Below are 25,995 nucleotides of genomic sequence, written 5' to 3'. Positions count from 1 at the left end.
ACCACATTGAACCTATTGGCTATATTTTTCATAATTAACTTATAAAGAACTGAATAGAGACTGATGCGTTTAAACTGAGATATCTCCTCAAGTTGAGCAATTTTTTGTATAAGCACAATAAGTGTATTATTTAACACTGGATCAATGGGTTTGCCTCTGAAAACGTCTTTGACCCAGTCACAAACTACACCTCCAATATTGTTCTATTGGTTTTGAAAGAAAAAAGTGTAACAACCATTTTCAGTGAAATCGAAATAGTGATTTTGGGATCACAAATTCGAACAGGAAAGAAAATTTATTTTAATATTATTGCATAGTCTATTTTGTGATAGGAATGTCATATGAAAATTTTGATAAGAAAATTTTATCGATTATGTGTTTAATTAGGGAAAGGACCAAATTGCATAAAATGCAAAACTTGAATTCTAGTAGCTATAAGTATAAAATAACTATGGAATTCAAAACTTGATGTCCTTATATGGTAATTAGACCATTAAAGAAAAGTTAGTAGATATTTTTGATGAATCATCCATGAAAAATTAGAAAAAGGCAAGGACTAAATTGGAAAGTGGAAAAATTAATGGATGATAAATAATTAAATAGAAATAATATCATTTTAGATCATCTTCATCCCTAAAAACTCCATGGAAACCCTAGGAGAGAGAAAGGAAACTAATCAAGCTTAATTAGGTATGTTTTCTTATCCCGTTTTTAGTAATTTTTATATTTTTAAGATCAGGATAATTTAATCTATCTATTCTGGGGATTAATTTGAAAAGTTATCAAAGTATAGAAGTTTTTCCATGGACGAATATGCTGAAATTTTAAAATTTATGGTAGAAAATGAAAGGTTGTTGATAGATAAACAACTTTTACAAAGTAAATTTTGATGAAAATATGATTTAGGGATTAAATTGTAAATATGTAAAATTTATGGAAAAATTTTGAATTTAGTGAAATAAATGTGCTATAAAAGTTATATGAAAATTTTGGTTAGGCTTGAAACAAGGATTAAATTGCATGGATTTCAAATTTCGAGCTTAGGGACAAAATCGTCATTTGTGAAAAGTATAGCGGTAAAATAGTAATTTTGCCTAAGATGTGAATTGAATTAAATTGAGTATGAAATGGATTAAATTGATGTTAAATTTATTTATATAGATCCTGAAAGACCTAATACCGAGTTGGATCGAGGAAAACAAAAAGTTTCAGATTAGTAGATTTCGTATGCGAACAAGTATCGAGGTAAGTTCATGTAACTAAATTGTGTACATTTTTATGTTTGAATTAAATGTTGTATATGTGAATTGTATAATTTTCATGTATGTGAAATTGATTGAATATCCAATAATGCCTTTTAAACGTCAAATCTCATTTGATTAATGAAAGTCGATGGATACAGGATTTTTGCATTGGTTGTAGGCTAACATATGTTGCGGACACACCATAGCTCTTATGAGCATCCCGTTATAAGCTCTCTCGAGCTTCCCGTTATATGGTTCAGCGAGCTACCCGTTATAGCTCTTTGGAGCATCCCGATAGGTTGTGATCCTACATTTGTTATGGACACACCTTAGCTCTTATGAGCATCCTAATTAAAAGCTTTTCGTGAGCTTCCCGATAGTGCTCGCTTGAACTTCCCGATATTGGCTATGCAAAGCTTCCTGATATGGTTCTTTGTGAACTTCCCAATTATTGCTTTTATGAGCTTCCCGTTATATAGCCCAGATAAGCTTCCCGATAGGTTCTTTATGAGCTTCCTGAAATGGCTCTGTGTGAGCTTTTTGTTTCAAGGCTCGAGAGTGTGCTTCCCGATTATGTGCCTTAATTGGGTGCCCTTGAAGATGAATTGACGAATTATAGTAGTGTACACTAAAGTGTACTATATGAACGTATCCATCGATATTTTTAATAAATTTAACGGGTAAAGTTCTGACATGACTAAACTGAATCTGAAATAATTTGTCATCAAAGTGTACATTAATATGGAATAATATTATGGAAAGCATATGAATATGAAAGACATTAAATGATGAGCTCATCTATGTTTTTGATATTATGCGAATTACTTGACTAACATGATTTGGTGAAGTTGTGCTTTAGGCTATAAACCAAATTGTTTGGATGCATTATTGTATGCTTATCTTAAATATAAATATATGGTAAGTTAAATTCCTGTTGTACGAACTTACTAAGCATTAAATGCTTACTAGGTTTTGTTTTCTCTGTTTTATAGTGCTCAAAAGCTCGTAAAGGTTGGAGATCGGTCGAAGTATCATCATTCCATCCTCTAGCTTGTTTTGGTATAAATAGAAAACTTACTTTGACATAATGGCATGTATAAGCTAATTTTTACTAATGATGATATGTAAATGGATTTTTGTAATCTAGCCATTGGATTGGCTAATAATGGTATATTTTGATATAATAATATAAAGTTATATCATGTTTAATACATACATGTATAAGGTTTGGTTAAATTGAATTAGAGTAAAATATAAATCATCATAAGAAGGTAAGCTTGGTTGCATGAATATGTGCTACTATTTCATACATATTAATGATATTTGCTTGATTTATATGTCTTGAACTGGTTGGAAAATATATGCAAATGTTGTTGTAAGTTGAAGGTTAAATTTGGGTGAAAAATAAGGCTAGGAAATGGCCTTATTTTGTCCACACGGGTAGACGCACAGGCTTGTGTCTTAACCGTGTATGACACACGGCCTAGCACATGCGCATTTGATTTGGTCGTGTGTCCTCTGCATCCTAAAATTTAGAAACAGAATGCTCAGAATTGGGCACACGGGCAGAGACACAGGTGTGTGTCCCAGAACACAAGCGTGTGTCTTGGCCGTGTGAAACATGCACCTAATTTGTGAAAATTAAGTTGACCACACGGCCTAGTACACGGGCGTGTGGCGGGCCGTGTGGCATAAGTTAGGGAGTTACACGGGTAAGGACATGGGCTAGGACACGGCCGTGTGTCTCAATCAAATGCCCACACGGCTTGAGACATGGGTATGTCATATGATCGTTTGAACCACACGGGCGTGTGACCCCTGTATATAAGAAAAATATTGAAATTTTACGAAAAATTTTCTGAGTTACCAATTTAGTCCCAATGTGATTCTAATGTTTAAATTGGGCCTCGAGGGTCTATTCAAGGGATAATATGATTAATTTCGGATATGAAAAGTAAATGACATGAATTATATGAAATTACTCTAAAAACTCCAGTAATGCTCTGTAACCCTGTTCTGGTGACGGGTATGAGTTAGGGGTGTTACAGAAAGCATGGCAGCCACCATTCCCTGGTGCTTTTAAAGGAGCCATATCAAAAAAGGGTTATTTTAATTTTGTCGTTTGAGACTTCTTTTTTGCTAAAAAAATTGTCTTTTTGTTGTAGGTGAGGAAAGCGGCTGGGGGTAAGCCGCGTGTCCTATTTGTCTTTTCTCCATATAGCTTTTAAAAATACCTCACCATCTCTGATTGAATCTCCTCTGGATCATATAGCCAATCTTCATTCTTATTATGTAGTGCATTGATGCGGTTGACGTTTCTTCTATGCATCGTCTTACAATGAAAAAACCATGTTCTTATCCCCTAATTTAAGTCAGTCACACCTTGATTTTTGCTTCCAAAATAGTTGTTCATGATTAAGCACTTCTTCAAGCTTCTCCCTTATATCTATCTTTCTCTGTGATAGCATATCTGAATTCGTCCTTTCCATTTTTTGTTGGATCTTACTTAAGGACTGTACTAGTTCCTGCTTACGAGTTCCAATATGTCTGTAAAATTTTTTATTCCACTATTTTAGTCCCATAGTAAGTTTTCCTAAAGTGTTAGACATGTCCCCATTATATTCTCATAATTTGGTTATGGTACTCAAGAAACTTTGATGTTGAGCCCATCCTACCAAAAATCGAAAGGAATGTCCTTTTGCTAAGCTGAATTTCAGACATAAGTTAATTAGCAGAAGTTCATGATCAGACTTAATTCTAACTAGATGCGTCGCTAAGAAATTTTGGAATGTAACACCCCTTAACCTTTATCCGTCACTAAAATAGGGTTACGGAGCATTACCGAACTTTTCAGATCAAATACGAACATTTAAATAATCATTTAATATGCACATAATAATTTAATCATATTGTCCCAATGGACTGGACACTACTATTAATACTCTAGACATCTCAGATTTTAAATTTCTTGAGTCAACCAATTTTGTAACATATGAGTGTGAAGATCCCGGATCTATTAAAGCATAAACAGGTTTCGAATGCAATAAAAATATACATGTCACAATGTCATTTGCATCACCCTCTTCAAAGGGCTGTACAACATAAGCTCGAGCTGGTATTCTGGTGTCTGATTGTTGAGTAGTAACATCACTTCCTTTTCTAGCACCACTCCTGGAAAACAAACCACTTCGACTTGATCCACAACCTCTAGGAATAGGCACAGATCTCTGAGAAGTAACAGGTGTAACATTCTTATTTTTTAGACAATCCCTAACAAAATGCTCTGTAGATCCACAACGAAAACAACCTCGAATTAATCTCCAACATTCACCTCGATGCTTTTTCCCACAATGTTCACCATTCGAAATTTTAGTATCCCAAGATGGATCTCGTACACTACCTGTAGAGACTGTCAATTGTCTTTCACAGTTTCTACCACTTCTGTCTGGCTTAAAGCTCGATCTCCAACTACCACGAGATTCTTTTGATCTTTTAGGTTACGAGTTTGAACTAGTATCTCCAGAATGTTTTCCAAATGGATGAGTATTTTTATCCTTTTTATGAAGACCTAGTACTTGTTCAACCATTTTTGCCCTTTCAACTAAATATGCAAATTATGTAATTTTATGCGATACCAATTGTACCCTAGTTTATCAAGTAGACCACGTAAAAATCGCTTGCAACTGTCAGCTTCAATTAGTACATATTCAACAGCATATCTACTAAGTCGTGAAAATTCCAGTTCGTAGTCAACTACAGACATTTCACCTCGCTTTAACATAAAAAACTATTGTTTCTTTTCTTCAATATACAACTCACCCACATACTTCTTTTGAAATTCTATTTGAAAGAAATCCCAATTTGCTTATTTTGCGGGTACATGTCGTGTTACTGATTCCCACCAAACATATGTTTCTCCTTGCAGTAGAGAAACAACACATAATAAACTTTCTCGTGGAGTACATTCAAGTTGCTGCAGAATTCTTTTTGTAGCTTCAATCTAGTTTTCAGTTCTAGAAGGATCAACTCCTTTTCAACCTAGAAATTCAGTTGCACCATACTTACATAATTCTTTCATTTGGGCTTGACGGACAGTAAGAGCAGATGTTGCAGCAGTTGCAGTTTTTGCTACTCGTTGAAGAGCATCAGCAATAACTTTAAATAGTTGTGAATTATCCTTTTCTCTAACATTACCCCATTCGACATTAGGTGGTTGATTGCCCACTAGATTAACACTCGGTGTTACCGATTCAGTTTCATCTAATTCATGAGACTCTTCATCTTCAGTATACATTTCTTGACTAAATTCACCACTATAGTCATCCGGCATGTTCAACTATAAAACAATAACAAACAATATATATTAGCATCCAAATCCCGACTCAATTTGACTCAATTTGACTCAATTATGGCATGTACCTCTAGACTCAATTCTGAGCTTGATTTAGTTCGAGAATCGACTAAACCTATAAAGCTCTAATACCACTAAATGTAATACCCCCTAACCCCTATCTGTTGCCAGAATAGGGTTACGGATCATTACCAAACTTTTTAGATCTAATACGAACATTTACATAATCATTTAATCATATTGTCCCACTATTAAGCCTTTGAGGCCCAAAATATATGTTAGAAACAAATCGGGACTAAATCGGGTACTCTAAGAATTTTTCGTGAAATTTCAAAAATTTTCCTAGGTACAGGGTTCACACGCCTATGTGGCCATTAAACAGTATCATGCCTTAGGCCGTGTCCGACCCTGTGTAACTCTCTGACTTAGGTTACATAGCCAGCCACACACCCGTGTGCTAGGCTGTGTGCTTCACACGGCTGAGACACACACCCATGTCTCTGCTCGTGTGAAACTACCTGGGTATTTTGTTTTGAAATTTTAAAGGTACAGGGGACACACGACCAAACCACACGCCCATGTATTAGCCATGTGTCACACATGGTACAATCACATGCACGTGTGACTGGCTATGTGGACTCAAAATGAATCTTATACATCAAGTTTTCCATACCCTGCAATCTTGAACACCAATCAACTCAAAAACCATTTATTTAGCCAATCCAAAATACATTCAAATTTATCTAGAACATGTCAAAACAATCAACCCAATGACCTAACCAATTTACCCTCATGTACTTCACTTATAATATCCAAATACTTCACTTATAATATCCAAATCAATCTAAATAAACACTATTAAAATCAATTCTAAATTCATGCCAATTTCAACCTAAATCTGTCTATAACATACTCACTTATGCATCAAATCAAACATTTCATATTAAACTTCAACATAACACATATATTCTTGTATATAAGCAACCATTATCATCTTATAATATCATTTACATTCATTTCTCAAAATGACAAACATAAGACATGTAACACCCCCTACCCGTATCCATTGCCGCAATAGGTACGAGGCATTACCGGAGTTTACTGAACATTTTCAGATAATTCTGAGTCATTTATTATTCATATTTTGAAAATAATCATAACGTCTCTTTATTGGGCCCTCGAAACCCCAAACATACATTAAAAACCAACCGGAATTAAATCGGGATCATAAAAAAATTTCACAAAATCTTAAATTTTATTTTCATCTAAGTACTTACTATTTCAATGCTTCTTATAATTAAACATGTTACCATTCAATCAATAGCTTGACACTTGTCTAAGCGTCAGACAACATCATTGTTAGTATACTTGCACATATTTCATCTAAATTCAATAGTGATATACTTATTTTCTTGACATATCGCACTTGAGTTTAATAATCGTCACAACTTACATAATTTCCTTGTATCAACATATCAAAGATAATCATATATGTACATGTCATGAAACATATCATGCTCTTACCGTTTCTTCATAAGCATATATCATTCATTTCATTATATCAATATTTCATGCTCCATCATTTCCATATATTTTATGTATATTTATTCCGGTAATAGTTTATATCAAACTTAACATAAATTATATTCCATGTACTTATACTTATTTCGTTTATCTATCTTCATAATTATTTCATACAACTATTTTGTACATATATTTCCATATGACCAGTTCTTGTAAACATTTCACACAACCATTTCATATAACCATTCGTCATCTGATACGTATTACCTGAATATCAATTGTTCAATAGATGTCATAGTGTCTCCCATCCACGGTTTATTTATCTTTGACATGATGCCATAGTGTCTTTCAACTATGGTCTTACTCATTTTCTGTCATGTTGCCATGGTATCTTTCAACCATAGTCTTATTCATTTCATATCACGTTGCCATGGTATCTTTCAACCATGGTCTTATTCATTTTCTGTCATGTTGCCATGGTATCTTTCAACCATGGTCTTACTCATTTCATATCACGTTGCCATGGTATCTTTCAACCATGGTCTTACACATTTCATATCAGATTGCCATGGTATCTTTCAACCATGGTCTTACATATTTCATATCAGAGAGCACACTCTCGCGAACCTCATCCTTACAGTGGGATTACCAGTCCAGGCTAAATCCCCTGTAATATAAACTCATAGAGTATTGTCGGGATTACCAGTCCAGGCTAAATCCCCTGCAACAACAATTACTCTAATGAGCTTGGTCTGAATTACCAGTCCAGGCTAAATTCAGACCCTAATTCGGATTACCCGTCCGAGTTAAATCCGTTTTACACGTATTCTTCGAGAGGGCTATATCAGAATAGGATCACCCGTCCGGGCTAGATCCTTTTTACCGTCAATTCCTTTTCAGAGATCCATCAAATTTTCCTTTCATTCAACCGGGATTTATTTTCAATTTATAACGAGTATTAGCAATATTTCATCAATTATCATGAATTGAACATTCAAACATATTTTTATCACATAACCACATTTTTCAAGTATTTAAAATACAATTCAGGTTACATAAACTTACCTCGTTACTTGTTTGTGTTTATAATTTCATTAATCCGATATCTTTTCTTTTCCACGATCAAATCTCATATTTGAGTCGTCCGGATCTTTATAAATAAATTTGATCATCATTTTCATTCATTTCATATTCTAATGCATTTAATTAATGCTCTAGGAAAAATTATCATTTTGCCCCTAAACTTTTAATTAATGACGATTTCATCCTTAGGGTCAAGAAAATAAAATTCTTGCAATTTAATCCTTATTTCCAGCTATTATTCTCATACATATTGATAACAATCCATGAATTCTATAAAATATCAAAATTTTCAATAATTTCAAAATTTTTCAATTTAATCCCTAAAACATGTTTTACCCCTATCTTGAACTAAATTAATAATTTCATTCAATTTTGTAATTTAAATAATAAAATTAATCCATTTCACGCAATTTGGTCATTTCTGACATTTTTACAAAATTACCCATAAAGTTTTACTTTTATTCAATTTAGTCCCTAAGCCTAAAATATGCAAATTAGCCATGCTAAATGAATATTCATATATGTTTTCCTCCTCCTCCACTCCATTCCACATCCTTAATGTATATAACACACTTGTAAGTAACATTATCTATATTTTTTTAATATTTACTTTTATGAATATTCAAGCTGTCCATCTGTGTCATAGTCACTAAATTATTCATATCTGGAGATATAGGACTCCAAATTAAGATCCGCTAATTTTCCTTGAAACTAGAATCATATATATTATTACCATAAAATTTTCAGAAATTTTTGTTTATCCAATAAGTACATTTTATTCTTTAAAGTTACCCATGTTCTGTTGTCTGACAGTTCTGACCCTTCTTCACTAAAAATTAATTATATCCTTGTACAGAATTAAAATGATATTCCTGTTTATTTATATTGAAAATAGACTCATTAAATATTCTAAAAATATAAATTTAAGCCTCTAATTATTTCTATCCAATTTTTTATGATTTTCCAAAGTCAGAACAGGGGAACCCGAATTCATTCTGACCTTGTATCACAAAATTCATTATATCTCATGATTTACAAATCCATTACTTACACCGTTTCTTTTATAAGAAACTAAACTCAATAAGATTTAATCTCATATTTTATTCATCCTATAATCCGATTTCTAAAATTTTTGGTGATTTTTCAAATTTAGACTACTGCTGCTGTCCAGAACTGTTTTAGTGCAAGATATTAATTACCATGTTATAACACCCTTATTTTCTTTTTCTACACCATTTCTCATCACTTTCTCTTATTTTCTCTTCACTAACATATCAAGAACATAGGACCTTATGTAAGAAAACTCTACTATAACCTTATTTCCGTGCTTTGTCAATAATAACAAAATTAAAAACATTTTAAAATCTTGATATACTTACCTTGTTCTATTGATACTAATCTTTAACTTGATTTTCTCTTTCCTCCAGCTTCTATTTCTTGAATCCAACTTGATATTCTTGCTCCCCATCATCTCCTTTCTATCTTTGTCGTTTGATGGCTATGGAATTTCTTTCAATTTTTAGGTGAAAATAATAAATTTTTGGAGGAAGGACTAAATTGTAAGAAAAGGAAAACTTTCTTTTTTCTTCTCCTTCTCACGTTAGTTGCATGAGAAAGGTGGTCATATCATCCTCCCCTTTCTTTCCTTACATATATATATTAAATAAAATAATAATAAAATAATACAATATCATTTAAAAATCAATTTTAAAGTATTAATAAACTATTATTTATTTATTTAATTTATCTAAAATATCTCCAACATCATCATTGTCTCTTGATTTCTCTCTCTTCCAATTGACTATTTTGCCCTTTGTGATCTTTTAAAATTCCATTCTTGAGTCATCACTTAATTTGGTAAAATTGCAATTTAGTCCCTCATAATTCTTCACCTATTCAATTTGGTCCTAATTCATCAATTTTCCTTGGTTTCTAGATCATTCCACCCTTAAAATATTTGCACTATTAGTCCTTCAACTTTTCATATTTACACTTTAATCCTTCAAATTTTGAGTATTTACTCTTGAGCCACAAAACTTTTCTCACTTTTACAATTTTATCCTTTCTTGAATCAATATGTCATAACATACTTCCCAATATTGACATAACTCAAAATTTCCTTTTTTGTCACTTTATTTCCTTATTTTACTATATCATGGATAATATTTTACTATAAAAATTTTCGGGGTATTACAAGACATCTTAGGTACATGCCGACACAAAAAGAAACATAAGTCACCATGTTTTGAGTTCGGGATTGTTGTGGATGCTGAATCGACGATCAACTGTAACACCTAACCTGCGCACGGAAAACAAACCGTATGCTGAGTATGAATTCAGTGGTATTTCTATAATCCGAATGCTTAAAGGTAAATTAATATAACATATACATTAAATCATACAATAACCATAGTTATACAATTAATCAATTCATAAAGAGGCATTTATAACACATTCAATTCTTATCATTTTCGATCCTAAATAGCTTTTCACAATGTAAACTTAATTCATTTGAACAACAATGTTGCTCATTTGTAACCAATTCATAATTCACAATTATTATGTTTCTATCCATATCTTAATTCATCATTCAATATCAATCATGTCATTGTTTAATTCAATTACTCTTATTAACACGACTTGAACTCAGACGGATACACGGATCCAACCAAAACACATTAGTTTGGCACCCAGTGCCTCATCGGATAATTCGAAGTAACAAGTTGACACCCAGTGTCTCATCGGCCTTGCCGAAGTAAATTGGTACCCAATACCTCAACGAATTTATCCGAAGTAATCGAAGTAATCCCTGAACATTTCCAATTCTATGGCATGCCATCTATATCCGACTCAACTCGATACAGTTAATAGGGTTTCAAATCACTTTTCAATTTCAATTAATATTCATATAAATTCAGATAATCACATATATTCATGAGATCAATTCAATTCGAATCAATATCAAAATATCATATTCTCACCTCAACTACTTACCATGAACATTAAATCAAAATACAACATTAATAGTTAAATTCGGATTATAAAAATACAAATCGTATTTCTGAGCTACTTCTCGTTGACTTTTTCCTTTCCCTTTTTAGTCGAAATTTCTGGCACAACGTTCACTATGGAATTGAAACAATTGAAAATCATCAATACAACACAATTTTACATTGAATATTTCAATTTATATTCAACTTTTGCCTAAATTCCAATTTAGTCCCTAAACTAAGACTAACTTTATTTCTCCAAACTAATTCCATATTTTCATTTAATTTCCACTTTAGACTAATTTCAACTCTCTAATATCACTTAAATCCCTAAATTTCAATTTTTTCATAATTTAGTCCCTATTACTCAAAACTTATAATTTATTTTACAATTCAATCTATTTTTCGTTTCTAACTTAAAATTCTATCAATTTAACCCCAAATACTTAAATTACCCAACATGAATAACATCTAAAAATCCACTAATTTCTAAAATTTCAACATAAATCAAGTAGTATTTTATACTAGAATTCTAAAAACTTAAAAATTACGAGAAAAAAGACTAAATTGACTTACTAATTAAGCTTTGAACTTGAAACCCTAATTTTTTCTTTTTCTTTTTCTGTCTCCCCTTTCTTTCTCTATTTTGTCCCCCTTTGTTCTTTTTTTTCTATTCTTTTTGTATTTTTATTTGTTTATTGTTTTTGTTTATTATTTAATTATTATTGTAATAATATATTATTATATTATATACTTAAATATTAAGTATTCATATATTAATATTTTATACATATGTATAGTATTTGTACACTTGTATTAAGTTATTACCATACAAGTGATGGCTTATTTCTCATTTAATCCCTTTACTTTTCTTTAATTAATAATTAACTTTCACCCTTTATTCAATTTAATCCTCACACCTAATTACCCTTGTCAAAACCATTTTTATTTAGGGAAAAAATGGGGATCGACTTTTTAAAACAAAGTGTGGAGTCGCCATCAATCTTTTTGTCTAGGTGTGATTGGCTCACCTAATAAAGCATTTTATTCCATTTAGATCAATTTTGGCCTACGTAAATTTAAAAAAATGAGTTCGGGAGCCGGTTACGTGTGAAGAAGGGTTAGCACCCTCACTACGCCCAAAAATTGGTACCAGATTGATTACATATTGCCCTTATGTCTAAAATTTTTTTAAAAAAATTGAAATAGTTCCTTTTAAAACATTTGAGCGGTTCAAGTTAGTTGCCAAAATTCTCTTGTTTCAAAGGAATGCAGAATCACATCCAACACGATAGGACATGATCCTTTATGCCTTCGAAAACTTGATTGATTTTCGACTTCCAAAAGTTTCTATGTTAAAAATTACAAAAGGATACTCAATTATTTAGTCCAATGAGAAATCGAAACCCAGCACGGTAGGGCACGATTCCTCGAATTTCCAAATATTGAACATTGCCTTATTTTAGAAGTTTTAAATAAACAATTGTAAACTAGCTCAAAACACATTTATTTGACTTGAAATAAAAACGACTATTATCAATTAAAACATTGAAATTTGAATCACGGTGCAATAATATAGAAAAATCAAAGTTACAAACATGGATCAATATACATAAATGAAATATTATACAAGTGGACAAAAAAGAACAAATTAACATACACACAATAGCAATGAGCTCACATCCAAAAAACAAATTAGAATAAAATATAACAAGTTTCGGACATAGATGAACAAAAATTGAAATAATAGTACAAAAGATTGATTGACAATATACAATAACAACATATAAAATAATATGAAAAATAAACGCAACACATAATATACAGAGCAATATGGACACTGAGAGCCAATATAATATACAACAATTTAAAAACTATATGAAAAACTTACAAATGAATAATGCATGCTAGGGTTTGAAATGGTTTACATATATAAAAATAAAACTTAAAAATATGTAAATGAATATTAAAATAAATATTGCGAAAGAAGAAATTTGGAGCAAATAACATACAAAAATATTTTAAAAACAATACATATCTATTTAAAGGTGATAATATACATACAATAATAATAAAAAAATCGATGTAAACAACATATAATGAAGATATAAAAAAATAAGGAATAAACAATATACATAAAAGAATAACAAGCCAATATACAATAAAATTGTACATACATGAAAGAATCTTAAATAACAAAGAAATAATAAAATATGTTTTTTAAAGAATAAACTATATACATAGTAAATTTAAAAGGAGATGCAAATAAGCAGGTTTAATAGAAATTATATATATATAATAACATAGAATTAATAATGTTTATAAAATCAAATTAATTTTAATATAAATTATATATATAGGTAATTTAAATTAAATATTGTACAAAATTTTAAAATAATATGATATATAAAAGGTGATTTTAAAATAATACTTTTATAATAAAAACAAAGTAATTTATCAAAGTAATTTAAAATGTATAAAAAAAATTTAAGAGATAAACACTAAATGAATATAAAAAAAATAATGAATTATACAAATTGAAATGAAAAAAAAAACTTAATTGAAATAAAATTAAACTAACAGAGATAATTAATAAATAAAATAAATCAATGAAATTGTCATAAGGACTAAAATGCAATGCGCGTGAATGCACAAGGGCTAAAAGTGCAAATGCTCTCAACCCCCAAAAAAAACCACTTAGGCGCGGAGTGAATTGGAATGGCGCGCAAACTTCAGGGCAGAAATGAAAGAAATAGGATAGGATTAAATTAAGGGTGACGCAAATGGGAGGGACTGGCCACGTAAATTTCCCATTTAAGGTAAAAATGCGCATATCCAGCTTACAAATCGGGTCAACGCGCGGGCTTTCTTGTTTTACCAAACGGCGTCGTTGTTTAACATTAAAACTAAAAGAAATTGGATCGTAATCTGCCATTTTCTTTAAACAATCAAAGCAAATCCCTAATTTTCCCCTTCTTTAACCGATCCTCAAAGACCAAACCCTAGCCACTTCAAAAACAAAGGAAATTTCACCTTTCACTATTCGGCCGATTAACACTCCAAAATCCGAACGCTCTTACACCACTGTAAGCAATGGTCGGTGACACTCAGAGGTGTCTTGTAGGACCGAGCCCTGATTGCGACGACATTCCATCTTTACTTCGATTGCGATGAAGAAGATGGACTTCGATCGTTAAGGTAAATCCCCTCTTTTTTTGGACTCTATTGTTAAGAACCCACATGCAACACTCGAAAGGAAAAACCAATTGAAAAGAAAAAAATTATAAGGAATTTAAAATCACCTTTTCAATTATTTTTGATTGCTTTTTCTTTATATCAAGCATCCGTAATCCATTTACAGTACAAATGATGGCTTTTTATAGCCGATTTATAACATAAATAAAAGAAAAATAAAATTATATTTTCTTGCTGTCATTTGCTGGCTTTTGATATTGTTTCTGTTATTTCTTCTCGCAGGTTCCATTGTGGTGATGGTCATACGAAAGGAGGGGCCGTTCGTGGGCTTGGAGGGCTTTTCCAAGCTAACAAGCTGCGATGCAAAGGGAAATGAACCCTTAGGGTTTCTGCTCACAAATGTCCTGGGCCATTTAGGCTTTGTATTTCTTCTGGGCTAGGTCTGGTTTTGGGATTTTGGGTTTAATTTGGGTCATTGTTTTGTAAGCTAGATTGATGTTTTGTTTTTGTTTTGGGCTATTAAAATGTGGGTGTAAATGGACTCTGGACCTTTAAATTATTTTGGTTTTATTATTTTTGTTTTATTTTTTTGGTTTTGGTTTTGGTGTAAGCCCAGGCGAAATGGGCCTGTTACAACCCTTAATTCAAGCTAACTCACCTAGCCAAAACCTAATTAATCACACAACTAACTTTGTAAATATTTTTAATAAATATTTACAAATCCATTTTACAAAAAGGAGACCCAAAAGTACACTTTCCGACACTCGTAACTATCGGGTTGTTACATGGAAGGTTCGAATCTAAGTAGCATTACTGAGTGCTTGGTCTAGCTTTTTAAAGACTCATCATCTTTTCCACGTAAAGGATGACCCTCGAAACCCAGTCATGTAGGTCGTTTGCCTTAACAAACTCCCCAAAGTAAGGATAACATCTCTCAATAACACTCGCTCTTTTTTTATCATTCCTGTATAAAATAGCGTTGAAATCTCCCAATGCCATCCAAGGGACAGCGGTTATAGGTACAATATTTTTTAATGCTTCCCCAAAAAATCTTCTCATTGTTCTATTTAAGCTTTCATACAAAAAAAATTAAGGTTGTTTGTATGGGAATTCCAAAAGAAACTCGTGTTAGGATGAACTGAGGGTGGTTTCGGATAATTTCAAGAGGTATTGAGATTTTCTAAACGATCCAGATTCTCCCTGAGAACCCCCCAGTTTCTACTTGGTAGGAGTAATGCAACCCTAATTTTGCAATTATCTTATCAGCTTTGTAACCACTGACTTTTGGTTCTAACATGCTAACAATATTTGGCTTATGCTCCATATTATATTTTCCAAAGATGCAAGGAAACTTCTCGTTCGCGCATCCTTGACAATTCCAAGAAAATATTGATAATGTAGAGTTTATTATTAAAAAAACACTGCTAAATAAAGCTTTTTACAATTACTGACCAACTCCTATCTGCTCTCCTGACTTCTCTTCCATCACTTTGGAAACTTTATTTACCAACCCCTGTTGGAACTAGCTTTGTAATAACTCGACCATGTTGCCAACTGATTCAGCAAGTGGGAGTTTAGGGGGGGAAGCCTTAAAAGTTCTACATTTGTCTTTAATGACTATATTTAGCTTTCTTCCCTTTCGGCTACCATTAGTCTTCACACCACCTCGCACCAAAGAAAATTCCACTAGGTGCCTGTTCATTCTTGTTCTACTTTTGTGCGTGGTAACCCTAGTTCTAGGTTGAATGTTTTCTTTAAAAAGAACCACCGAATGCTTTGCAGTGTCAAGAATACGTATCATCGAAGTCCCCAAGATTTCTTGCAAATCCCCCGTATTTGGTAGATTGTTAGGGTACGCAATGACCCTCAAAACACCGTTGTCGGAGCACCCTTCTCTCGGTTCTTCACTTCGCTACTCCCCCATGTTCCCTATGCTCATCAACTGATCGATGATGGTTGAAATTTCCTGTGATTTCTTCTCAAGGTCCACGGATTTGCATGAGGGCCACATGCCTCCGGTCTTCTTACCATTACGAGCCAAGTTTGAGTCTCCCTTTTCCAAATCTCTAGTTATTGCCTCCTTTGGGCCTTGTCTGATTAAGTTAGCCCGATCTACCAAAGACCCTTCAATGTTACCCATGTTCTCTAATATGGGTAACATTGAAGGGTCTTTGGTAGATCGGGCTAACTTAATCAGACAAGACCCATCACCAAGCTTGCCTTGGCCTATCCCTTTATTTTTCAGCCTTGTTCTGTAGGCTAGTGCTGGTCTAATCTTTAGGGTTTTGTACCTACTATCTTCCCTTTATCCAAAGTCGAAAGTCTTTTTCTTATTTAGGCTTCGTTTGTCTTCAGGCCAGACTTGTTAGTGACCCAAAAATGGTTCAAGGCTTGGTTGGCTAGGCTTGACCCAACTTTTTGTCGCTGATTTTGGCCTATGCGGAAAGGGCTTTCATCCCTTCCTAGGCTTAACACTTCAAGGCCTGAAACTTCCTTGGCCTAAGTCCATTTCAGACCCAACCGCTGGATCCTAAGAACTTCCTTCTCTAATTAGGTTTTCCAAAACCTAGAACCTAGAACTGTCTGCCGTTCCTGCTTGAGTCTCACCATTGCCCCTCATTCATGTTTTCATAGTGCACCTGCCCCTCTTCTCGACTAGCATCCAATGGCCATAGGTGTTTGGATTCGGCGATGCCTCTTCTGTATTCAAACCTATATTTTTCCTCTATTCTCTCCTTTTCCCTAAAATACCTTCACAGACTTCTTTAGTCCTATTGCTCCCCTAAGGCAAATCTCTTTCATGCCTATAGTGGTTGCACAATAAGCAAACGGTTGGTAAGTATTTATACTCGATTCGCTGGATGACTTGTTTACTAAAACCTGATAGATAAAAGCCCTATATAAATTTACGAACACTACCATTCTTGCAAATCTCCCCCTAATGTCGTTATCTGTATTGAAATCCAGTTTTGCAACTTTCCTGATCATCCCCCTATTGCTTGCAAGATTTTCCACTTATACATATGTCTAGGTAACCCGGAAAGTCAGATCCATGCGACAATCGTGCTTGGATACAGCTAAGCTAGATTAAAATACATAGTCTACGGTTGTACTGTTAAGTACTGCCCAAACGCAACCCAAGATAATGACACAAAACCCTCTCATAATCCTCTAAGTTCTTAAATTTAGCCAAAAAATAATCATTCTCCACATCCATTAAACGAAATGGTTAAGACAATTTCCCGAGTGAAAAAAACCTTGTTCTAAAGTGCAGAGTACCCTATACTTCTTCCCAAGAGTTTGATTGCTATTGTGTGCTCCACATGTTTGATAAGGATTTGGTTTACGAGTTCAAAAAAATTAATCGAAGGAGTACCGTTGACCAACAAGCTCTCAACATCCTCTTCTGATAGTTCGAAATCTTCTTCTCCATCCAACCTGTCCAAAGTTGTTGTTCTCTCATCAGCTTGGGGTCTTGTACCTACCAGACTGTCTTTCCATGCAAGGACCTTTTTAGTGACTGACATTGTATCCATTACAATATCACGATCTTCCTCTGTTCCTCGAATTCGTACTTTCTTTGTTGAGCGATTCACCAAATCACCCTCATCGCTGCCTTCGGACTCTGTGTTCTCCATTGCTACTTTCTTTGTTATACGTGATTGAGAATTCTAAATCAACATATATTTCAAGATCTTGTATAGAATATTATTTAATAAATTTCACAAGTACAATTCTTTATTAAACAAACTTAATATAAACATTCAAAAAAATTATTCTATGAATTCAACAATAATGTCATCCCATATTATACATATAATTACCCATAATTCAACAAATGTAAAGTAATTTTTTTTAAAAATTAACTAAATATTTAATACAAATAAATAATAAAAATTTAAAATATATTTTAAAATTATTTTTTGGATATTTATCGGTACACCTTATTTCAACCGTTACAAGCTAAATTAATGGATATGCATCGGTAGGACCAATACCGACTACAATTTGCATAGAAATGAAACTCAAAGTTTATTATTTTAAACAAATCATTCCAACTGATATGACCCGGACTGGAACAAAATTGACTACCATTTATCAGCCAATCAAAATATAGGTTTATCAAAACTAGAATATAATATGGAGTAATATTGGACAACTATTTTTTTCATTAATTTCTCCATCCTACTCTAATGACCATTCACCTTAACAAGGAGACAATGATATTAACGAAAGACAAATACGAACATTGTAAAAAAATATTTTAAATAATTTATAATGATGTTTATGTATTTTTAATGTATGTTTACTTTAGGAAATCGTATATGTAAATAATTTTATATATTATCAGATTAAATATTTATTTACAAAATCTATTAAAATTAGGAAAGATTTAATTTTATTTATAACATTAATAATAAAACTTATTCAAAACTATAAATTAATTTATAATGTTTTAAATAATACATACGAATATGTGCATCCCCAAGTAATCTAATATTACAAAATAATTGCTACAATTTAAGTGCTTGTGATTCAACCAGGGGCGTATAATTTATAGACTTCGCAACAAGGATTCGAACGATTAGGTAGTTTTTTCAACTTCAAGATTTCTTTTGAGGGGATCCAATTCAAATTTCAAGAAACTTATTTTCTTCTAATAAGCGAATTCGGAAAAATTTAAGGAATAACAACTATGAAAATAAGGGCTTCCGTTCGTAAAATTTGTGAAAAATGTCGCCTAATCCGTAGGAGGGGACGAATTATCGTAATTTGTTTTAACCCGAGACAAACAAAGACAAGGATAATCTTTCTATTCTAAAAAGAACTCCTGAAATAAAAGAAACTAATCTTAAAGAAAGCGATAAACAAATAAAAATAGAAGATCTGTTTTGATATGAAATGGATATATCCATATATCTCAGTGAATTACAAGTGGAGGGAAAAGCTCTAACAGCAACGCGACTAGTGCGACTCGAACTTAGGCTACACTTAGGATAGTGAACACCCTAACCCTGAACCATCTGTCTGAAGGACTGTCCAAAAAATAAGAAGGTTTAGATAAAAATATAGGCTTGAAAAATGGAATTGAACAAAATATAAGACTCTTTTGCTAAATGAGACAGGCCTAGGGTAGGATTTTTTGACCCGGGTTTGACTTGACTCGAATCGGCTATTTTTTGTTGTTTCGCTACTGTTTTGCTATCATTTTGCTGTTATATTACTACTATTTTGTTGTTATTACTTGGATATTGTATAATTTTTATTTTATTGTTAATTTTGCTATTATGTTAGAGACGTTTGTTTGCTAAGTTGTAACTATCTCAGTGTTATTTAAACTTTTTTTAATGTGTTTTTAATTTATTGAAAAATATTTATTTTAATATTTTTAATATATTTAATTTATTATATTTTTAAAATTTATTTTTATATAAAAATAATCTAAAAAATTTTAATATAGACCAATCGAATAAAAATCAAATTTAACATATTTAATCTACACCAAATTTAGACGGTCCAAACCAAATATACACCTAAAAATGTAGCTTAAAATTTTGCGTCCTGGATATTATAGACATCCACCAAATTCCTAATACGTTTAATGTCCATTAATTTCGCATTTCTTTCTTTAATTAAATAAAGATTCCTTATTCAAAAAGTGAAAAAAAAAATATTACGTATCACCATGGCGCACATGAAATCTAAGGGCTTATATCGTTGGGAACGTGATTTTTCAATCTTTTGTCTGAAAATATGGATTATATCGTTGCTAAAAAATAAAGTTAGAAAAGCTAAAAGGTTTAGAATTTTAATTAAAAGAGCAGATTTTTCTCGTATACATATTTTCTTGCCTTTTGTAGAATATCTTTCTTAAATTTCAAGCAGTTTGCCGAAACTACATATAAAGTAACTAATAGGTTTGATTTTGAGAGACAGACACATCTTGATTGATTTTGAGGGACAGTCCATTGCTTTGTTTTCAGTTTATTTTGTTTGAGATTATGGAAGCAGAGATGTCAAGTGTGATTTTAAGTGGTGAAGCGAATATAAATTCGGATGTTTCAGATTCTACTAGCACCACTCATCAAGCAAACAAGCGCCAAAGGTGTGGAGGTAAAGGTAATTCGTCGCAATACAAAGGCGTAATGCGACAGAAAAACGGACAATGGGGTGCTCAATTATACACTAATCATACCCGAATTTGGCTAGGGACTTTCAAATCCGAAATAGATGCGGCCATGGCCTACGATAGCGCAGCGATCAAGTTTTGCACCGGAGACACTCATCGGAACTTTCCGTGGAACGAAATCACGATTGAGGAACCCACGTTTCTGAGCCATTACAGTGGAGAAGCTGTCCTTAGCATGATAAGAGACGGTTCTTACCAATACAAGTTTATGGATTTTATTAAGGCTCACTCTAGAAATACAAAACTCAACTTAGTGGGGACTTATAGCAATGAAGGGCTAATTTGCAAACTATTGTTCCAAAAGGAGCTAACACCAAGTGATGTTGGTAAACTGAATAGGCTTGTCATCCCCAAAAAATATGCTGTCAAATATTTTCCGCCGGTTTCTGGTACCGAAATGGAGAATGTCGATGTTGGCCATCGCAAAACGAACGATGTCGAGTTAATTTTCTACGACAAGTTTATGGGGATATGGAAGTTTCGTTATTGCTATTGGAATAGCAGCCAAAGCTTTGTTTTCACCAGGGGCTGGAACCGGTTTCTGAAGGAAAAAGAGTTGAAAGCCAATGATGTGGTTTCGTTCTTCGTATGCGAATGTCGGAAGGAGAACGAAGACCGAAGGTTCTGCATGATTGATGCCAACAAATCAGGGAACGGTGGCACGTTCGTGGCGGCAAACAACGTTCATGTTGGAATAGAAGTTGATTTGCAACTAAGGTTGGGACATTGTTACCTTGTCCAAGAAGCGCAAGGATCAACGGCGGCAGTGAAGCCGAAACAAGATGACAAGACTGAGGGTTTCAAACTCTTTGGTATGCAAATTAGCTGAAGCTGAAAACCATGCTTTTCTTTTAACTATCAGAATTGTTAGCTGAAATTAATATTGCAGCAATGGTAACTTTAACTTCCTTTTTAAAAAAAAAAAAATTATGGATATTTTGGTTTTAGGATGAAGTTTTATCATCCGTAAGAATGATATTGAACTATCAATTGATCAATGTGTCTTAAAAAAACAAATCCACCTGTTTTTCTTTGGAGGTTATGTTTTTTATTATAACTTTGCGAACCATTTACCAAACTTATAGCAATCGAGTTAAAACTCAAATTAATTATTATTTTTATTTTCTTATTTCCATGTCTATTTAAATTATTTTGATTGTATTAAAAACAAATTTCCCAGAATCTGGGAGTCCATCAACGGCAGCAACTAGCCGTTTAGCACTGCTGTATATTGCTTCATTCTACTTCTCTTCCGTGCCCATCAATGGTTTTTGCCCATGTTATATGCGTATTGAGTTTTACATAAAGGTTGAGTTCAAATACTAAAAGAGCGACAACTGCTGTTGAGTTTAAAATGTTGGACTGCTCTGGAATTTGTCCTGTTTTGGTTTGGCTGATCATGTTGTTTTTCCTGGAGGATAAGGTCTCTCAGCCATGGAAGATAGAAGGGTATCTTGGTCTATTCATGATTTTTTATGACTATACCTATCATCCCAAAAAGCTTATGTAAGACTTCACTTTATTTTCAATGTTTGGCTAAATGACTACAATGCCCTCCTGTAAGTAATAAATTAAGTGACAACCACAAGTTATCTGGCTTTAGTAACAGCCATGAATTGTATCTTCACTCTCTCTCAGGCTCATGGCCCTTCTTCTCTCCTCCTCCCTACACCCTCCAACCTCTCCTTTAAACCCCAAACTCAACTCTCTTAGCACTCCACTTTCGAACGCTGTTATTACCAAGAGACAGCTTATCATTAATACAACTACTTCCTTCTCCATCATTTTTGGGGCACAACAAAACCCAGTTCCACAATGTTTAGCTCAACCTTCTAATCCTTCCAAACCGTCGGCTTTGAACATCGCAAACACCAAAGCTTGGTTCCAGTTCTATGGTGATGGTTTTGCCATCAGGGTTCCTCCTGAGTTTGAAGACATCATGGAGCCTGAGGTACATACATATCTCACATATTCTTCTCTTTGACCAATGTGTTCTGCTGCAAATTTTAACTTCCTCTATATAGATTGTTTAATGCACATATTCGTCCCTAAATACATTTATAATCAATTTCCAATTCTAACTTCCAATCGGAGAATTCCCAATATGAATCAAGGGAATGACAGTGTTCTTTTACTTGTCTGGTTTATGTTTTTCTCCCCTCAATTTCAGAACATATGGTAGAATCTAATTTAATAACTTAGTCAATTGCTCAATGTCCGTAGGATTTCAATGCTGGAGCTTCCCTGTATGGGGACAAGGCAAAGCCGAGGCCTTTTGCGGCACGATTTGCTTCAACCGATGGGTATTTGCATTATATTTGATGTTTAAGACCAGTTTACAGATGAAGCATGCATAGAAAGTTTTAGTGCTATGAAGCTTCTCATATTCTCAACTTGTACCTGATATCTGTCATTTTGGTATATATCTACAGATCCGAGGTTTTGAGCGTTGTCATTCGCCCGACCAATCAACTCAAAATCACCTTCCTAGAGGTTTGTATCAGGAAGTTTCTTATTAGGCCTATAGATTAGCTCTAAGGGCATATGTCAGATGCTGTAGATTGTAATGATAGGATTTCTGCCATTTTTGCCTATGATTAATGCATGGGGTAGATAGTTCAAAATGGTATTGAATCATATCTTGTAGAAAATATAGTTCATCACTAATGCACCAGTATAGTTTCACCAGTCATTTAAGAGTTTCCTCGTATACCTGTTGGTTACGTATCCATTTTGAACTTATTAGTTACACTATGTAATCTTTTGCCGTGTTATCCGATCTTATTGCATTCATCCGTTTCATCTCTTTTAAATACTTTCCTATCAGCTTACCAGACAATTATACGATCTTTTTTAACTGGAGCAGGCCCAAGAGATTACAGATTTAGGTTCCATAAAGGACGCAGCTAAAATCTTTGTACCAGGTTGGCCATGATTAAAATCTTTGTCAAGACATTGATTTAGGTTTCCATAATAGCTTTTTTTTTCGATTTGTGTCATCTTTACTATTGCTCTTCGATTCTTGTAATGGTTCAATGGCAGGTGGAGCAACACTTTATAATGCCAGAACCATAAAGATAAAGGAAGATGAAGGTTTCAAGTAAGTTATTCAACCTTTCTCAAACTATTTATTCAACCTTTCTCAAACTATTATGAACAACTGATAATCAATTCAAATTAGGTGAAAAGATGCTAATCTGTTCCTTTTTCGGTATGTAAAAATGATCAAGAGAATTACTGAATGTAGCGGTTTGCACCTTAGATGACAAAAAACCATCATTCATGTATGTTGCAGTAGCTATAAAGTTACAAATTTATGTTGCTGAAGTGCTCAATTCATGTCAGGACTTACTATTTCTATGAATTTGGAAGAGATGAGCAGCACATCGCGATAATGGCCACCGTTAATGGTGGAAAGGTGTGTTAACAAATACTCTTTGATTGTTCATGTGATTCAATAGTTGTCCTCTTGTCAAAAGGTACACAAACATTGTATATTGTCACAAAGGCATGCGTGAAGCAGTAAGCTTAAGACTGACTGTTTTTGTCCTTGCATTGGCGTATCTCGTATTTATTTTAGACTTTTCAACCTAACTTTCAAGAGCACAACTTCCAGTAGAGATTTTGATGCTATAGATTTTACATTTTATCATTCTCGTGTTGTATATCTAATGGAATAGCTTATGATACAGGCCATCATTGCTGGTACAACTGCTCCACAATCGAAGTGGGATGATGATGGAGTGAAGCTTCGATCTGCAGCAATCTCATTGACAGTTCTGTAGTCCATGGCATAAAGGCAGGTTTGTTTGAGTCATATAACAGGGATTCATTAACCCTTTTTGGTCCTTTTCTGGTTCAGTTGACATACCTGATTCATTTGTTTCTTCATGTAATTGAACCGAATAGCTATTGATGCAGGCTTTACATTTGTTGGCCCTATGATCTTCTCAATGTTAACCTTATTGCACATTGGGTTGACGAGACATCTTGGAAACAATCACTGGAGAACTTCATTGGACAATTCCAGAAGTTTACAACAGCAGAAAGTTTTGATGGAATATAATTAATCCCTTTTATTTGTTTATACATTTGATCACGAATAAGCACAGTTATGATGGCTCAAAAGTTAAAATAAGATTTGTTAATAACTAATTGGTTTTTATTTCAAGTTTTAAATGACCCACATATCTTAATTTTTGCAGATTCATGAAAAATACCAAAAAAAGAAACATTATGGTAAATTGAAGCTGAAATATGTTGAACATGGACTGTAAAGCAACAAAGGAGCAACTTGGTGCATTTTGTTTATTTTGTTTATTTTGTTTATTTTTAATATTTGTAATCTTTTGTAATTGAAACAAGTTGATATGCAACTTGGTGCTTTCATAATGATAGCTATAATGCTTTCATCTTTTTAATTATTAATTGGCAAGTTGCCAAATTTAGTGGAAATTGTTAGGTAAACATTCCACTTTTGTAACTCTATATTTTGAAATGAAATGAAAATGGTATCATCATTCGGTTTCAATCAAACATATTTTTTTTTCCTTTTGCTTGTTAACCGAGAGCTTATGCTCTTGATGCTTTGTGTTTTTCTGCTTGCTGTTTGAAGAGCTTATGCTCTTTAGTGTTTCATTGTTTGGTTGTTGCTGCCATTTTATCCAACAAAATAAGGTCAAGAACAAAGCATAAGGTGATCAATACTGAAACAAGTCTCTGAACCTATGAAAATCAATACCCCGACATGATTATATTGTCAGTTTATTCTAAATGTCGAGTAATGGATGCTTGAATTTCTTCTAGTGTTCGCCCCTTGGTCTTTGGCACCAGCTTTGCGATGAACATGATTGCTACCCCAGAAATTGTTGAAAATATGAAGAATGTTCCTGTAATAGTGTAATGATAAATGGTTTTAGAATGATAACTCCGGTGGAAGAATTCCATATATGTCATAATCGTGATTAAGTTATTGTTATATATTGTGTTCTACATTATTCGGATTTGGATGAGTGTCGGATCATGTTTGGAGCGTACTTCAAGGGAATAGAAGTCCCAATTAACATAGTTGGTGGTAATAAATTTTAGACACATTCATTCATGCATTTGTATCATTTAATAAGAAGAAGAAGAGGCATTGAACTTCACCAGCAGAGCTCCACTGAAGTTGAAGTAGAAAGTTGAAGGCATAAGAAACAACCCAAGAACAAAACCACTTCACCAGATTGCAAAGGCTTCCAGCTGAACCCTTTATATTCACTGGAAATATCTGGAAAAATAATAATTGCTATTTACTATAGATTTAATGATGAAGAATAAAACGGCCTAATTTGGTTCTTTTTTTTTTTTTTTTTTTACTTTCGACATTTTTAGATAATTTAGTCATATTTTTATCTTGTACTGAAATTCGTGGCTTAT

General features: G+C 33.1%; 2 protein-coding genes and 1 long non-coding RNA gene across 8 annotated transcripts; all 3 read left to right on the top strand.

Annotated features, from left to right (window-relative positions):
- The first annotated feature begins 14,123 nt into the window (after positions 1-14,123).
- On the top strand, positions 14,124-14,971 carry LOC121212551 (uncharacterized). Its single transcript, XR_005907838.1, has 2 exons — positions 14,124-14,390; positions 14,670-14,971. It is a non-coding gene; the product is annotated as an uncharacterized lncRNA (long non-coding RNA).
- Positions 14,972-20,389: 5,418 nt separating this feature from the next.
- LOC107894442 (AP2/ERF and B3 domain-containing transcription factor At1g51120) lies at positions 20,390-21,406 on the top strand. The gene has a single exon (XM_016819716.1). The coding sequence runs from the start codon at positions 20,390-20,392 to the stop codon at positions 21,404-21,406; it is 1,017 nt and encodes a 338-aa protein (XP_016675205.1).
- A 705-nt stretch (positions 21,407-22,111) lies between these two features.
- LOC107893269 (uncharacterized) lies at positions 22,112-25,916 on the top strand. 6 transcript variants are annotated; one of them, XR_005907836.1, is made up of 9 exons: positions 22,169-22,528; positions 22,801-22,880; positions 23,010-23,070; positions 23,444-23,501; positions 23,620-23,677; positions 23,923-23,995; positions 24,270-24,376; positions 24,499-24,635; positions 24,783-25,916. XR_005907836.1 is itself a non-coding variant. In XM_016818209.2 (8 exons), the coding sequence occupies exons 1-7, from the start codon at positions 22,220-22,222 to the stop codon at positions 24,360-24,362; spliced, it is 732 nt and encodes a 243-aa protein (XP_016673698.1). In that variant the 5' UTR covers positions 22,112-22,219; the 3' UTR covers positions 24,363-24,380; positions 24,499-25,916. The 6 variants fall into 6 exon arrangements, 2 of the variants coding, with proteins under 2 accessions (XP_016673698.1, XP_016673699.1); XR_005907834.1 differs by having other exon boundaries at positions 24,499-24,688; XR_005907835.1 differs by having other exon boundaries at positions 24,270-24,380.
- The last annotated feature ends 79 nt before the right edge of the window (positions 25,917-25,995 follow it).

The sequence above is a fragment of the Gossypium hirsutum genome, chromosome A13 (assembly GCF_007990345.1).
Source record: "Gossypium hirsutum isolate 1008001.06 chromosome A13, Gossypium_hirsutum_v2.1, whole genome shotgun sequence".
NCBI classification, from domain to species: Eukaryota; Viridiplantae; Streptophyta; class Magnoliopsida; order Malvales; family Malvaceae; genus Gossypium; species Gossypium hirsutum.
This window is presented reverse-complemented; position numbering and strand designations above follow the sequence as displayed.

Bases quoted from the DNA above. Each gene is read 5' to 3' on its own strand.
- LOC107893269 (XM_016818209.2), top strand. From the start codon at position 22,220: ATGGCCCTTCTTCTCTCCTCCTCCCTACACCCTCCAACCTCTCCTTTA. The intron at 22,529-22,800 runs GTACATACATAT...CAATGTCCGTAG, and splicing joins AAGACATCATGGAGCCTGAG to GATTTCAATGCTGGAGCTTC. The intron at 23,502-23,619 runs GTTGGCCATGAT...GTTCAATGGCAG, and splicing joins AGCTAAAATCTTTGTACCAG to GTGGAGCAACACTTTATAAT.
- LOC107894442 (XM_016819716.1), top strand. From the start codon at position 20,390: ATGGAAGCAGAGATGTCAAGTGTGATTTTAAGTGGTGAAGCGAATATA.